A 14,421-nucleotide genomic window follows, 5' to 3' on the forward strand; every position below is an offset into this window, starting at 1 on the left:
TCTAGTTTCCCTCAGTAGACAGGAAAATCAGAAAATAATATATTTTAAAGTGAAAATATAAACTAAGGCCAGATGCTCCCAACTTCTGCCCAGCACAATGAGGAGAAAAGGTGCAAAAAAAAAAAAAAAAAAAGGGGAGGGGGGAGAAACCTCTCCAGAATTTGGTCAAGCTAGGCATACCACATGCTCCCCTATCTCTGAGCCTGTGGAAAGGCCAGAAAAGGCTCCATAGAAAATTGGGGTGATGGGTGAGGTAGCTGATAAACATCTGTTATGTAAAAAAAAAAATGGCCTAGACACAGATCAAACAACTGTGTAAATAGCCTATTGGCACTACTGAAAAACTCCCTAGAGAGAGGCTTGAAATTACAGTGACATGGCAAGTGAATGGGGACTGGGAGATACACTGAGTTCAGGTCTGATCCTCACTGTTGGGACAATGTTTCCAGCAGAACCTGATATATCCAGGTGTACTGGGTCTGAAATTAACAAGATGAAAGTCAATAAAGACAAATGCAAAGTACTACCCTTGGGAAGGAAAAATCAAATGCACAACTACAAAATGGGAAATAACTGGCTAGACGGTAGTACTGCTGAAAAGGATCTGGGCTTCTAGTGGATCACAGATTGAATATGAGTCAACAACGTGATGCAGTTTTGAAAAAGACTAATATCATTTTAGTGTGCATTAGCAAGAGTGTCATATGTAAGATACAGGCCTGTCCTGCTCTACTTGACACTGGTGAGGCCTCAGCTGGGGTACTGTGTTAGATATTAGAAAAAACTCTAAGGATAATTAAGTACTGGAATAGGTTTCCAAGGGAGGTTGTGGAATCCCCATCGTTGGAGGTTTTTATGAATAGGTTGGAAAAATTAACTGTCAGGGATGGTCTAGGTTTAATTGGTCCTGCCTTAGTGTGGTGGAAGGGAATAAGTGACCTCCAACGTTACATTTCTATGATTCTATCATTTGTCTCCTGTATCTTCCACAAAGATTGCCATTCCCACCTTCTCAAAGGAGTGATCCACACAGAATATTCAGGGTATCTTCCTCTTGCATATATTTTTCTGCAGGGATGACCTGACCAGAAAGTGAAACTGGTTAGAAATCCTGGTGCCCTTTGAAGTCAATGGCACAACTCTCATTGACTATAATGGGGCCAGGATTTTACCCAGAAAGTTAAACTAATTAGTCTAGTTTCATTGTGAGCAGTGCAGAAGTAAACAAACAGCATAGCTGGTAAAATGTAAACTAGAGACATTCTTTGTCTGCTTCTATAATTAAGAAATTAGTAGTACATGTAAGGAATTTTTTAAAAAGAAGCTATGACTTGATACTATCCTTTGTTAATATATTGCAGATAGTTAAGTGTATATTCCCAAACTATAGGTCAGAGTCTGACATTCTGATTCAGTGGAAAAGCACCTTTCTGCATGAGTGGTCCCACTGATTCCATAAATTCAATTTCGCTGAGGGTACCAGAATCTGATTCTATGATTACTGTGAACTTTCAATTCAAAGCAAATGTAGGGCTTGTGTACATGGGGGGGTTAAATCAGATCAAACTGAGTTAATCCAGTTTGAAAATCTGTTCCATCGCACCATAATCTTGAGACAAAAGATAAACAACAATCATGTGTCAAAGTAAAAGACAATTAGAAAGCTGATTTATACTAAATTAAAACTTTATTGACTAAAGTATGTTCTCCAGACAACATGATCTGATGGACTATGGATGCATACATGCAATGAAGTTGAACATGACAGTAGTTTAACATGGAATGTCAAACAAATTAGCATAACGTATTATACAAAACCCTTTATCTGTGTTACTGCATAATGAAACCAAGCAATGTATTCCCTTGGTTGATCTGTGTTGAGCTAAAAGGCAATGTGGTTGAAGAAACTGGTAGATTTCTTTAGCATATATTTCAAATAAATTAGTTAGAATTGTACTCTTTAGAAACCCTTTCAGCTTCACTTTCATTCCAAACAAAATCTAAGTGCAAACATCAATATTGCTGAATTCATTTAGAAAGATTTAACTGTCAACATTGGATTGAACCAGACTTTTACAGTTGAGTATATGATTATGTGTAGGACAAAAAAAAAAAAGAACAGTTACTGAAAAATTCATGTAGGCACATTTTATTATTAATCCAACTCAAAGCATTTCTTCTAAGTTTCTCACATTAAAAACTAAAGCTTGTTTACAGTACTAAAATTTCTATCATTCAAGCATCAATTATTACATAACAGAGAGAAGGACTAAATGATCTAATGGGTCTTTTCCATCTCTAACAGCTACAAAAGAAAATCATTCATGACAGCAAGAGCATCACAGCTACTTTTTGGACCTGATCATACAGTCCTTGCTCAGGCAATACTCTCACTGGCATTCAAGAGAGTTTTTCCAGAGTAAGATCTACAGGATTAGGCACTTTTTTAAAGAAACCCTCTATTCATACCTAACAAAATAATAGCATCCATCATAGGATACATGGAAAATAAGATATTGAATTAAAATAAAAAGTCAGACATGTGCTTTACTTGCACTGCAGGAATCAAATAATGTAAACACCATAGTGGCCCACATCTCCACAAATACCATCAGAAAATGTCAACTATAAGTTTGCTGTGTGTGTTTCTCAATGCTCAATGCTTGTGAGTGTGTCTTGTGTATACAGGTCTCCAGGGAACCCCTTCCCCACACATATCCCAAATACACATAAATGTGTGATAGAATTAACTGAAAGTGCCTTGATTGTCTGACTCCAACTCATAAATCTGCAAGTGGTAGCAAAATGTTTTTTTTAAGGCTTTCATTATACTGTATGTGCGAGATGTCGAATGTGAATATTGCTTTAGAAAACAAAACGTGGATGATATTGTAGGAATGACGTGGGTGTGCAGAACATCCAAACTCTACACACAACAAAATCTACCTGTATGAAGACTCGAGAAGCCTCTGATCAATGTATTTTGGTGGGCCTTGTGTGAAATTTTAGCTGATGTGATTCAAAGGATATAAAGTTATCCATGCACAAGTCTATTGACGCCAAGAGGATCAAAACAGGAAGTTTACCTTCAAAGTGCAAATTTTAACAATGGAATGTTCTTGACAGGGAAATGATCAAAGACAATCCTAGGTCTTTCACTTGTTCAACAGGAAAAAAATATCTTCATCTTCAGGCAGCATTTCATTCTGAAAAAGTAATTTCTTTTTTTTTTTAGTACAACAGAAGACTTTAGAAATGAACACATTATGCACACGCACACTTAGATATTTACACCCTTTCTAGAAAAACAAAAGCCTACCTTAGTGTTGGCTAATCTTCTCTTCTTTTTTAGTGTTTAAATTCTTTAAATCAGCTGCTTTAAATACCAACACGTACTGTACCACCCCCATGCCACCCCTACAGCCCCAGAAAACACCAAGTAACATAAAAGTTTTTATGATTGTTAAAAACTCCTGGTTGAGACTATTAAGTACCACCTCCACTGGAACAAAATGAACACTGCATGCACCTTCCAATGCATTTCATTTCATAGCTGAACAGCTAGGAATGGTTAGATCTCCAGGTCATCAGGTCTAGGTCTACTACTGGCTCGGCTGCTGGCTCTGCTAGGTGGCCTTTGGTCCACAAGGGTGAGGGGCTGCAGCTCAAGCCCTGATGCCAGTTTTTTAGTGTTCTGGGGATCATCATGGAAATCAAAGGGCTGGGCATGAGAGTTGGAGATGGTGCTACCAGCCTGTCCCATTCTGTTCTGCTCAGCACTGTAATTTGCCCAGTTTTGCTCACTGGCTTGTTTATTGTAGTTACGACAGGAGGAATTGTTCCTGTCACCAGTAACAAGCTTGTAGCCTGGTGGAGACATGGGTGATAAGGGGGCAGTGGGAGAGGAACAGCCATTAAAATAAGCATATTTTGTGGATCCACATTCCTTGGCAGGACTCACAGTACCGGTGGGAGAGTAGGGGTCTGGTTTTCCTTTCACACGATCCTTGACACCCTTGAAGAACACATAGAAAAGCTCAATAATGTTCAAGGCAAGAGATACTAAAGACACTACCAGCATGAAGATAATGAAGATGGTTTTCTCAGTTGGACGGGAGAGGAAGCAGTCCACTCTGTGTGGGCATGGGTCTCGCTCACAAGTGTAAATAGCATTCAGGCTAAACCCATAGACGTACCATTGTATCACCAAGAAGGCCACCTCAAAGACAGATTTAAAGAGAATGGTGATGATGTAAGTACGGAGCAGTCCTCCTCGCATTTTAACTTTGCCATGCACTTCAATTCCATACTTGAATTTCTTTATCTCTATTTGTTTGAGGTGCATCTCCACGTTCACACCATCATTTTGGACACCCTTAAGCTCTTCTTCTCTCTTGTTCAGTTTCTCTTCTTTCCGCATCACATAGAACACGTGTGCCAGATACAAGAGGGTAGGCACAGACACAAATATGATCTGCAGAACCCAGAAGCGCACATGAGATATTGGAAAGGACTTGTCATAGCAGACGTTCTCGCAACCAGGCTGCTGAGTGTTGCACCGGAAAGCAGATTGCTCATCTCCCCAGGCCGATTCCACTGCTGTCCCCAAGAGCAAGATGCGGAAAATAAAGAGGACAGAGAGCCATACCTTCCCTCCTGCAGTAGAATAAGCTTGAACCTTGTCAAGAAGTTTGCCCAGGGCACTCCAGTCACCCATCTTCACAGGATGCTGGCTAAAAACAAAACAAAAATAGTAATAATTAAAGCTAGGTTAACTGTATTCACACCTGTAGGTTTATAATGCATGTAAACCACCATAACACGGTTCTTATCTTGGTTCATCGATGTTAGTCTAGAGGGAGATAGGTAGGTGGCCAAGAAAAACTTTCTCTTTCTACAAGGAGAGTATTTCATAGTAGTAGTTCCACTGGCGAGGTATCAAACAAAAATCACTATAGGAAGTCCACGTGTACAAAATATAGAGTCAGATCCTCTGCTGATAGTAGACTTGTATTTAAAGTAACTAAAATATCTGACAAGTTAAACATTGCTTTGCATTTCAGTGCCCTACGGGAAATGTGTTTGCCAATTTCATTTCACTTTTCAATGGTAAGCAGTCACCACCACAAAAGTTGCCATCTGAGTTGGCACTAATTGGCATCTTTGTTTTCACAGTCTCAGCACAGGTGCCAAAGCCTGAATGAGCCAGATCAAAGTGAAGGCTCATCGGGGAAGCAGTCTGGGGAAGTTTGCATTGCCACTGCCCAAGTATTCTCTGGATAAACAGAAGATTTCAAATGAGTGGCTAGCAATCTAGATCAATCTTCACAAGTAAAGATTCATTCACACTTCAGTAAAAAAAGTAAAGAAAACACATTGCAATATCATGCAAAAGCAATAGCAAGGTTGTACAATGAAAATAATAAAAATCACAAAATACATATGTTAAAATTCTTTTTGCAAGGTTAACTCAGCCAACTTTCATATTCAGTATACTGTATGTGATATGTTTAAGAATATGAGTACTTGTGGCACCTTAGAGACTAACAAATTTATTAGAGCATCTCTAATAAATTTGTTAGTCTCTAAGGTGCCACAAGTACTCCTGTTCTTTTTGCGGATACAGACTAACACAGCTGCTACTCTGAAACCTGCCCTTGTTTAAGAATATAGGTCCCAAAGCTGAAAATATTTGCACACATGCTTAACTTTAGGTGACTCGAAGTGTATATAATTAACACAGAAAACAGGAGCAGAAAATATTAAATATATGAAATGTAGCCAAGCTAATATTCACATAGTGAAGAAACCTTAATTTCTGCATTTCCTGACTTACATGTGGCTTCCCTATTTTGTGTTGTTTTTAGCCTTGTGTTTATGTAATTTTTGCATTTAACTTTCTATATATTGCTTTGAAAGAGAAAAAGGAAATAATGGAACAAAAAGGGAAGCAAATCCTTCCTATCTCCCCCATTGTTAACCATATAAGTACCACATGGGTGCCTTCAACAAATGTGCCGTCCCTGCAGTGTGCAAGTAATAGGTATGCATTTCACGAAGTGTGAAAAAAGGCTAGCTTAACTTCTCTCTCAATCTGATATTGAAGTTTCCATTTCTAGATTATGTGTACTTTATGGAGCATATCTGCAAATACCTTAAAATGTAATTAAATGGTCAATTTTGCATGCTTGATTCCTGGCAGAGGTAACAAACACTGTTGCCTTTGGCCAAATGGTGTATGGTAACCTACTTAGAAATTTGTATCCTGGAAGATCTAACTGGCATTGAAAATTTTGCACTTAAAAGAAGCATCCCTTTGGAAGCATGAATTGTCAGATATAGTGACATTTAGTACCATGCAAACTGAGTAAAATATTTTCCAATATTCATAACTTTATTAACTCCTAACCAGTTTCTTTCACACTGGATTAGGGATGTACTCCCCAGTGAGGGCTATTTACTTGCCAAGTTCTACATTTCACATACTCGTAATCCAGAAATGATTGGAATTGTTCTCTTTAAACTTTCTCGGGGGCGTGGGGGAGGGGGAGGGGAAATCACCATAGGCATAGGGTACGTCTACACTACCTGCCAGATCGGCGGGTAGTGATCGATCTATCGGAGATCAATTTGTCGCGTCTCGTCTAGACGTGATAAATCGATCCCCAAACACGCTCCCCGTCGACTCCGGAACTCCACCGCTGCGAGAGGCGGAAGCGGAGTCAACGGGGGAGCTGCGGCCGTCGATCCTGCGCCGCAAGGACGCGAAGTAAGTCAATCTAAGTTGATCTAAGATACATCGACTTCAGCTACGCTATTCTCATACCTGAAGTTGCGTATCTTAGATCGATCCCCCCACCCCCCAGTGTAGACCAGGCCTTAGAATAGGACATTTCAGCCCCTAAAGATAATTTTTAGGAAAGTTAGGAGTGAATGAAAACAGGAGGTTATAATGGAAACTGTTTGGCAACCTTCACCATAGTAATTGCTGTTAAATAAATGAACTGCCACCACCTCCTTCCCATAGGCAACAGGCTGAGGGAGCAAGAAGAGGCAAGAGTTTAAAGGACCTACGTGTGGTTGCTGTCTCTTATCCTTGAGTCCCTTCCAACCTCCCTAACCCACATGGACACATTCTCCTCGGGGTATGAAGGACTCCCCATGATAACCTCTAAACCACCTCACATGATTAGCCCTTTCTCATGCAAGTAGTCCTTTGAAGGATCAGGCCTCTTTTAGAATTTAACACTAGAGGCCATGTATCAACCTTCACAAGGGTGATTCTAGGAAGTATTTATTTGCCTTCCCATGTTAGTTCTGGGGAAAGATGTTTGTCCTCAATGGTCCATTTTGATTGAGAAGAAGACAGGCACATTCATTTAAGGGTCTCTGAAAAAAGATTATAAGCCCGACAGCAAATTTTTTTAGCATAAAAGCTGGCAGGTTACGCTACATCAATAAAACATTGCTTCTCAAGCCATAATTGTTGAAACAGAAAACAATCTGGTGTGGTGTATAATATATGAAGTTTGTTTAAAAGGCAAACTCCTTTCTCCATGTCCTATCTATGGAAATGAACAAAAGCAAGGGTGTTTTGTTTTTTTGTTTTTTTCCCCCAATAATAGCTTCTTGATTTTATTAGCCAGTTTTTGGATGATTTGAAAATACTGCATTAGCAGGCTTTCCCCAGGCTCAGTGGATTTCGTTACAGTGTAAATGTTATTTCAGATTGAAAGTATGATTAAAAAAACAGAAGAGGTGTTATTTCTAGGCAGTTATAGGCTGCTTGCTTTTTAATTACACTCCACTCGGGTCCATTAATATAGGATGATATACTCCAATTTTGATTTACTTAATCCCAGACCTGCAGTATTTTTAGAATTTATCACCTATTTTCCAATTTGTTTCAGCATGCAAAATTCTTAAGTTTCATTATATCCTCTGGCAATACAAACTCCAGGAGGACACATTCCTTGCTTGAATTACTCATACATAGTTCTGAAAAGCAAACTTTTTTTTTAAAAAAAAGAGATCAATTACCCTCTAGCATTTGCCAGTGATAAAACACCTACATCAATTCATAAGATTGTGCTGTTAAGCAGATAACCTTGAAATGGCACAAACATATTATTCCTTTGCTTAAGTAGAAACTATTGTTCTATGAAGCACAGTATTTCAGTTTGTTGCAGAGAAAATTCATTGATTGGATCTAAGTTGTTTACTTTCAGTGTACCAAAAGAGCATTTTATTAACGAATTTACAATATTTGTTTACTGGATATTACAAGAGTTTTTCTCTATTTCTGCAATGAACAATTATTTAAATGTTCTTACTGCTTTAAATTGCTTTAAAACTAAAGATCTCCTTTAATGAACAGCCTCTAATATCTCTTACCTTTTATGATTTAGACTACTTTTAGCAATGTCATCCTAATGGAATGATTACATCATAGCACGGTAGCTGATATAACTGATAAGTAGTCAGACCCCCCCCAAATTCAGCAAGGTACTTAAGCATGGGCCTGGCAATGTTCTTACTCAATACTATTTTATATGATGTTTTGAGGTGGCTAATACAAAACTTGGACTCTAAAGCATTTTAGTAGATGGATTCCTTCTCAGTTCTAGTGTGTGTGTGTGTGTGTGTGTGTGTGTATAGAGACAGAGAATATGCGATACAGAAGAAAGAAATATGACAATATTCATCTGTATGAGTTTTGGATGGCCACATGTAAAAGAAATTTGATCTATACACCACAATTGAGAAATTTGAGAACTTTTTTTATGGAAGGCATTCATCATGTCATGTGGTTCATATTTTCCAGGGGGAATAGGGTACTCTGCTAAAGAGTCCAGGTCTGACTGCAATGTCAGTAGGTCACATGGTAATGAGTGGATCAGACTGGGGCTGCAGTGCAGTATGTGTGTGGGAGCTGAAATGGGGCTGTACAGCTGCAAGAGCGGTTAGGAAATGGGCCAAGAGCTTTGGCCCTCCCCTAAACTCCTGCAAAAGCCTGCCCTTGAAATGCAAGTAGAAATAAATAACTAACAAAACAGAGCCTTTGAGAGGATTCATGCCCCTTGAGCACCGATCACCGATCACCGTGAGCCTTCCCCAAGAGCAGCCAACAGCTGAGGGAAAGGAGCTAAGATGCATGAGACTTGGGGTTGAGGATGTTTGGTTTTTTTTAAATGTTAAATGTATTCAATCTCACAAAGATTAGGGAAATGGTACTCTTACATTCCATTGGGAAGGTAGGGTCCATCTGTAGGTCTATATATGCACTTCAGGGAAAGGGAATTTCACCCAGAAGACAGAGAGGGCACCCAAGATGGTTGCACAGTAATTGGTGCTTAACAGTCATAACTCATGTCCATTTGTTTTCTTTTCCAAGATTCCAGTACTAATAATCACTGATGGATCCTCTCCTCTACCTTTAGCTGCTCTTTTTTAATCTATCTCATTCTTTTCTACCCAATTTACCTCTATGGAGCTTTACAGAAGGACCAAATGCAAGACAGAAAAAACACAAGAACTTCCAGTTGTACAAGTCAGGTCTTCAGCTGATGAAACCCATTAACAGCCTATGAAGCATGCACTCATGTTTTGGTTCAAATTTATCCATGGTGTAAGTGGCTGCAGATCTCTTTGAAATCAGTGAAAGCTGCATCCACTTACTGTAGGCATGAATTTGGTCCTCTATGTTTAACATGTATAAGTTTTCAAATAAGGAAGCCTGCAAAGAAAATGTGATATAAATGTGTATCCAGGTGCCCATATTCAAAGGGTGGAGGGAATATTATTTGTTTCACTAGGAACACCGCACAGACTTCCAGCCCCACAAGTATCTTTTTACCTAAACTGAGGTTCATTTGATTTCAGTATCAGACCGTTCTCATTTTCCAGGCTAGGTACAAATGAGAGCTGAAAGCCCTTTACAATATTTAGTGTGTGTATACACATATTTGCTACAAATCAAATCCATTGCATCCTTCCTTTTCCCCATTTGAACTCAGCCTGTTGCTCATCCTTCTCCTATTTGTATGCTTGTTAGGTATCATGGGTCAATGCCAACATTTAGCTTTGAAGGTTTTGAGGGAAACACTTCAGTAAACATTTCAAAGTTAGGGGACTTCAGGAGTTCTACAGCTCAGTGTGTGCTGTCCAGATGTTAAGATGGCAAGATGAAAGGCTTAGTGCAAGTTCCCTCCACGCGTACAGACACAGAGAAATCGGAGACACGAGTTGTTTCTCAGGTCTGTTTTGTTGTTGGTTTTAATGAAACTCACTTAGAAGACTCTCAGTGAACATTCTATTAGGAAAATACCCCAAACTGCAGGGCCAGTCAGTTGTACTAGGACAGATGGGGGAAAATCCTAGCTGGGCACAATAAAACACAATTGTAATGTTCCACTGAAGCCCCTTCTTCATCCCCCTTGTTTTGCTTTTTAATTACTGGCAAGCACTCAGGCAACAACAACAATAAAGAATCACACCAGAGTCTTGCAATCTGCTATAACTTCAGACAACAGTCAGTTCTGTGAAAGATGCTGCCCAAGAATTCCATTCCTCTTCAGTCCTGAACTACAGCTTTCAAGGCAGATTATCAGAAATGTATCCTGACACATATTGGAAGTATTCTCAGACTGCTTCCCTTAAGAACTTTCACAGGCATTGCCAGCGTGGTGAGGCAGATGCCTGAGTGCTGCACGGCTCCTTCTAAAATCCCTAACTGGGATTGCTAACACAGAGTAACTATATACAAACTGGTTTAAAGAAATCCTTAACACACTTCTGGATTTTATCACATCCCTTTAAAAGAAAGGGTGGGGGGGAATTCAGCAAGACCACGTGAAAGTCACCGGATTAGTAGCAGCAGCATTTTAACAAAGCTACTAATTAATAAACTTGCTTTGCACAAACTATTAAACATCAATCAAGATTTCCATATGAAAGCAAAATGTGTGGGGGACAAATGGGAAACACTTAGGATACAGTCTCTCTGTTATTAACTTCTGAGACCTTTTCAGTAGAACAAGGGATTACTTTTAAATTATTTTTTTCTTAAACTAGGAAATTTAGACCTAGAAGATTGTGCACATTGAATTATTTTACCCAAATCCAATAGAGAGTCTCATAATCCAGTTTTGCAGATGAAGTTTTGCCATAGTTTACCTGTTGTAGAACTAGGTTAGTAGTTGAAAATTAAAATTATTTAGAGAAATGTTCAAAATATAACAAAACCAAACAATAAATCTCCAGAAATGTTAACTGGATAACTTCTTTAAAAATGTTGTGCTGTTTTTTACAGTTGTGGTTTAAATATTCCAATAATGGGGAAAACAATAGAAAACTCCTGAAATCAAACAAAGTAAAAACTTTCCAACTTACCCCTGCTGATGATCAGTGAAGCAAGCAAACAAGTGCCTCTTTGGAAGAGTGAGCTAAAATGGAAAAGCAAGTTCAGGCTTTCAGACCTGTCTATTTAAACTTTAAAAGTCTACTGCTGTTTTGTAGTTTTCATCCTTCCTTACCCACTAATGAAAGAAAAGTGCTGATACCTCGTAAAAAGTTTTTTTCTAACTTGGAACACTGGGAGAGCTTTTAACCAGCCACTGAAGGGAGGAGGGGAGAGGAGGGAAAGCTAGGGAATGGGGAGGAGAAAAGTGGGAGGAGGAAAAGCAAGAAGAGACTGCAGAAAACATTTCGGAATAAAGGAGAGTGTTTTGAGTGTATTGAAGTTGAACAAATGAAGGATCACTCAGTAAGGAATATTTGAGATATACTAAGTGATACACTGAGTGGTAGTTTATCCAGAATGGGACTCAGGGTTACCTGGGACAAATGAGGTGGTTTAACTTTCTTAAGGAGTGTGGAGTCTTAGGAAAAGGGAACAGAGTGAGAGGAATCAATTTGTAACCTGAACCAGCCTGCCAGGCTCTGGCTTGGGATAGACTATTTTGCCCTCTTCATTCTCCTCCCTGTGGAGTGGCAGTCACTACATAAGAAGTTTATCTTTAGTTTCTTGGCATATCTTTAGTTACTTGCTTCCATTTCCCTTAGGTGCTCAATAGAAAGTAACAGTGTGTTTGTTAATGTTACTTTTTCAGCCCTCTGGTTGCCTCAAGAGATACACAGCACATTATATATTTGGTGAAGATTCCAGGGGAGCAGCGAACTTACATTCCAGAAAACTCATGCCAGGAAACTTCAGTACAACACCCACAAAATAATGCAGGGCATTCAATCTCAAATAGTGAGCAGCTCTGAGTAGTCATAGTATTTCAGTTCATTTCACTGAATGCACACAAGAAAAAGGGGGCGGGGAAGACCCCCTTCCAACTGGATTGAAGCCAAACTGGCTTTTGCCCTGGCCTGCTTGTGATAAACCCCCTTACAACAAATGTTTTCTCTGTAAAACACAGCAAATTTTGTACTGTCCATTATGGTGAGGTTTCTCAGACACAGAGTCAAACAAGTGTCCATATGAACTGGACCATTCTGGATACTACATTAGAAATTTTATTTTTTATTTGTCTGTATCGTGTGGTGTTGGCTCCTTTATTGCCCTGGCCTGGGCAATGACTAGGATGGTTTAACAACTACTCCAACAGCTCCAAGTGATTGGACAGCTCCCCAGGACCATTCTTCTGTGATGCTCTACTGCTAGGGTTTTACAGGTTCATTTTGGGCCCTAATCCTCAGGGAAGGGTACTTCTGGATTCATTCAGGATCCACAGCTTAAGAGACTACTAGCAGGGAGAAGGTAAAATAATACCCTGATTTTGGGTAAAGTTCCCTACTCATCTTCTTCTTGGAACTATGGATGTCAAACCATGTAACCCTAAGCATGGATAATATCATAGTTTTTTGCTTAGCTCTTTTATAGTTCTTTTTACCCATAGCTCTCAAAGTACTTTACAGATTAAGGTAAGTATTATTACTCAGGTGGGAAAAACAAGGCAAAGATATTTGTTCACAGACACACAGCAAGTTAGTGGCAGGGCTGGCAAAGGAACCCAAATATACTGACTCCCAGTCCAGTGCTCAAACTGTCTCCTGTTTTAAAAACATAACATACGGGTTATCCATACACCCCTAAATCCTCCTTTTCCTGCAGCCACATATACTTGATTCTTCAGCTTGTCTGGTTTCCCTTGATATTGGTCTGTTGTGTGAGGTGTTTTTAGTTATTATTGTAGTCAGCAAGCCCTGTGAGTATTGTTTTTTCTTTACTGGGAACATTAACTCTGGAGAGAGAGAGCAGCTGGGTAGGAGGATTGGTACTATGTGCATTAGAGGGCCCTGAAACCTTGTTGAGAGTTAAAATAATTTACAAGCCATGGGGTTGGGTCCCTTCTTCCCTCCCTCCCTGAATATGGGTGAGACTAGCCACTTAAGTGAATAAAATGTTCCTAATGCAACCTTGTATAGACTTTAGTTATTAAGTGGCGTATGGATACAAAGCTCATATTAGGTGACCATGGAATTATTAAGCTGGACCCAGAAGGAGATTTGGAATGGCTTGTTTGTCATTGGTGGAAGTGTTGTTCCTCCTGAAGATTGCCTTAATTTGAGAGGGAATCAGATCCTCCCCTACAGTCTTACAGTCTGGCATGCTGGAATACAGTGCTGTAACCTATACGAGATACTTTCAGGGTCCTTCGGCCCAAATTTGATGTACTTTATTTTTTTCTCCTATAGCTGTCCGGAAGGTCTTTGTAATTCTTCATGCATGTTGCTCTCAAAAGAAAAGCTTGGAAGTATTTCCCCACCTAAATAAACCAACAGTAAATGTCAGCAACCTAACTTCATAGCGTAACCATACAATAACGAGCCAGTGCATATAAGCACCATAGGAAAAAGAAATTTGGGAATAATAGTAAATGTAATACTTGGCATTTCCCTCTGAAAGGACAGTGTTCTGTTTCAAACTTCCAACAGGATATTGTAAAGAAATAAGAAAGATTATTATTATTGTTGTTGTTATTTTATGGCAAATACCTTGCCAATGTCTCTTTAAGAATTAGACATGTTTGCCACTGAATTTATGTTTCACGGTTCAATTTTACCAGCTCTGCCATAAAAGGGGCCAAAATTCCACTCACCTTTATTTGTGTGACAAATTAAACTAACTTTTTCAAACCAAGTGAACATTTTCACTCGGCTGCCCTCCAGCCAGACTCCTCAGTGTTCAGCAGAAATTTTGAAGGATGTCAGAGCTGTGATATTTGTAAGTCTGTTCCTAACTAAGAAGGACTAGGGTGTGAGTGAAAAGATGGACTTGGGCTCTCACATGGAGATTTGCTGTTATTGAACCCAAACGTCTTTCACTTTTTTGGAATGAGATCTTAGAGCATGGAGTACTGGGACCAGTATTGCCATCTGATGACGTTTGCATTTTGAAGCAAAAGTCATGCT

At 39.3% G+C, this 14,421-nt stretch overlaps 1 protein-coding gene across 1 annotated transcript; it reads right to left on the reverse strand.

The window, feature by feature from the left end:
• Positions 1 to 1,668: 1,668 nt before the first annotated feature.
• Positions 1,669 to 11,635, reverse strand: GJA1 (gap junction protein alpha 1). Its single transcript, XM_034765769.1, has 2 exons — positions 11,392 to 11,635; positions 1,669 to 4,733 (listed from the first exon to the last, which is right to left on the reverse strand). The coding sequence occupies exon 2, from the start codon at positions 4,715 to 4,717 to the stop codon at positions 3,572 to 3,574; it is 1,146 nt and encodes a 381-aa protein (XP_034621660.1). The 5' UTR covers positions 4,718 to 4,733; positions 11,392 to 11,635; the 3' UTR covers positions 1,669 to 3,571.
• Positions 11,636 to 14,421: the final 2,786 nt, after the last annotated feature.

This window comes from Trachemys scripta, chromosome 3 (genome assembly GCF_013100865.1).
Source record: "Trachemys scripta elegans isolate TJP31775 chromosome 3, CAS_Tse_1.0, whole genome shotgun sequence".
Classification (NCBI taxonomy): domain Eukaryota; kingdom Metazoa; phylum Chordata; order Testudines; family Emydidae; genus Trachemys; species Trachemys scripta.

What these genes read in the sequence shown, in the direction of transcription:
- GJA1 (XM_034765769.1), bottom strand. Translation starts at nt 4,717, where the DNA reads ATGGGTGACTGGAGTGCCCTGGGCAAACTTCTTGACAAGGTTCAAGCT.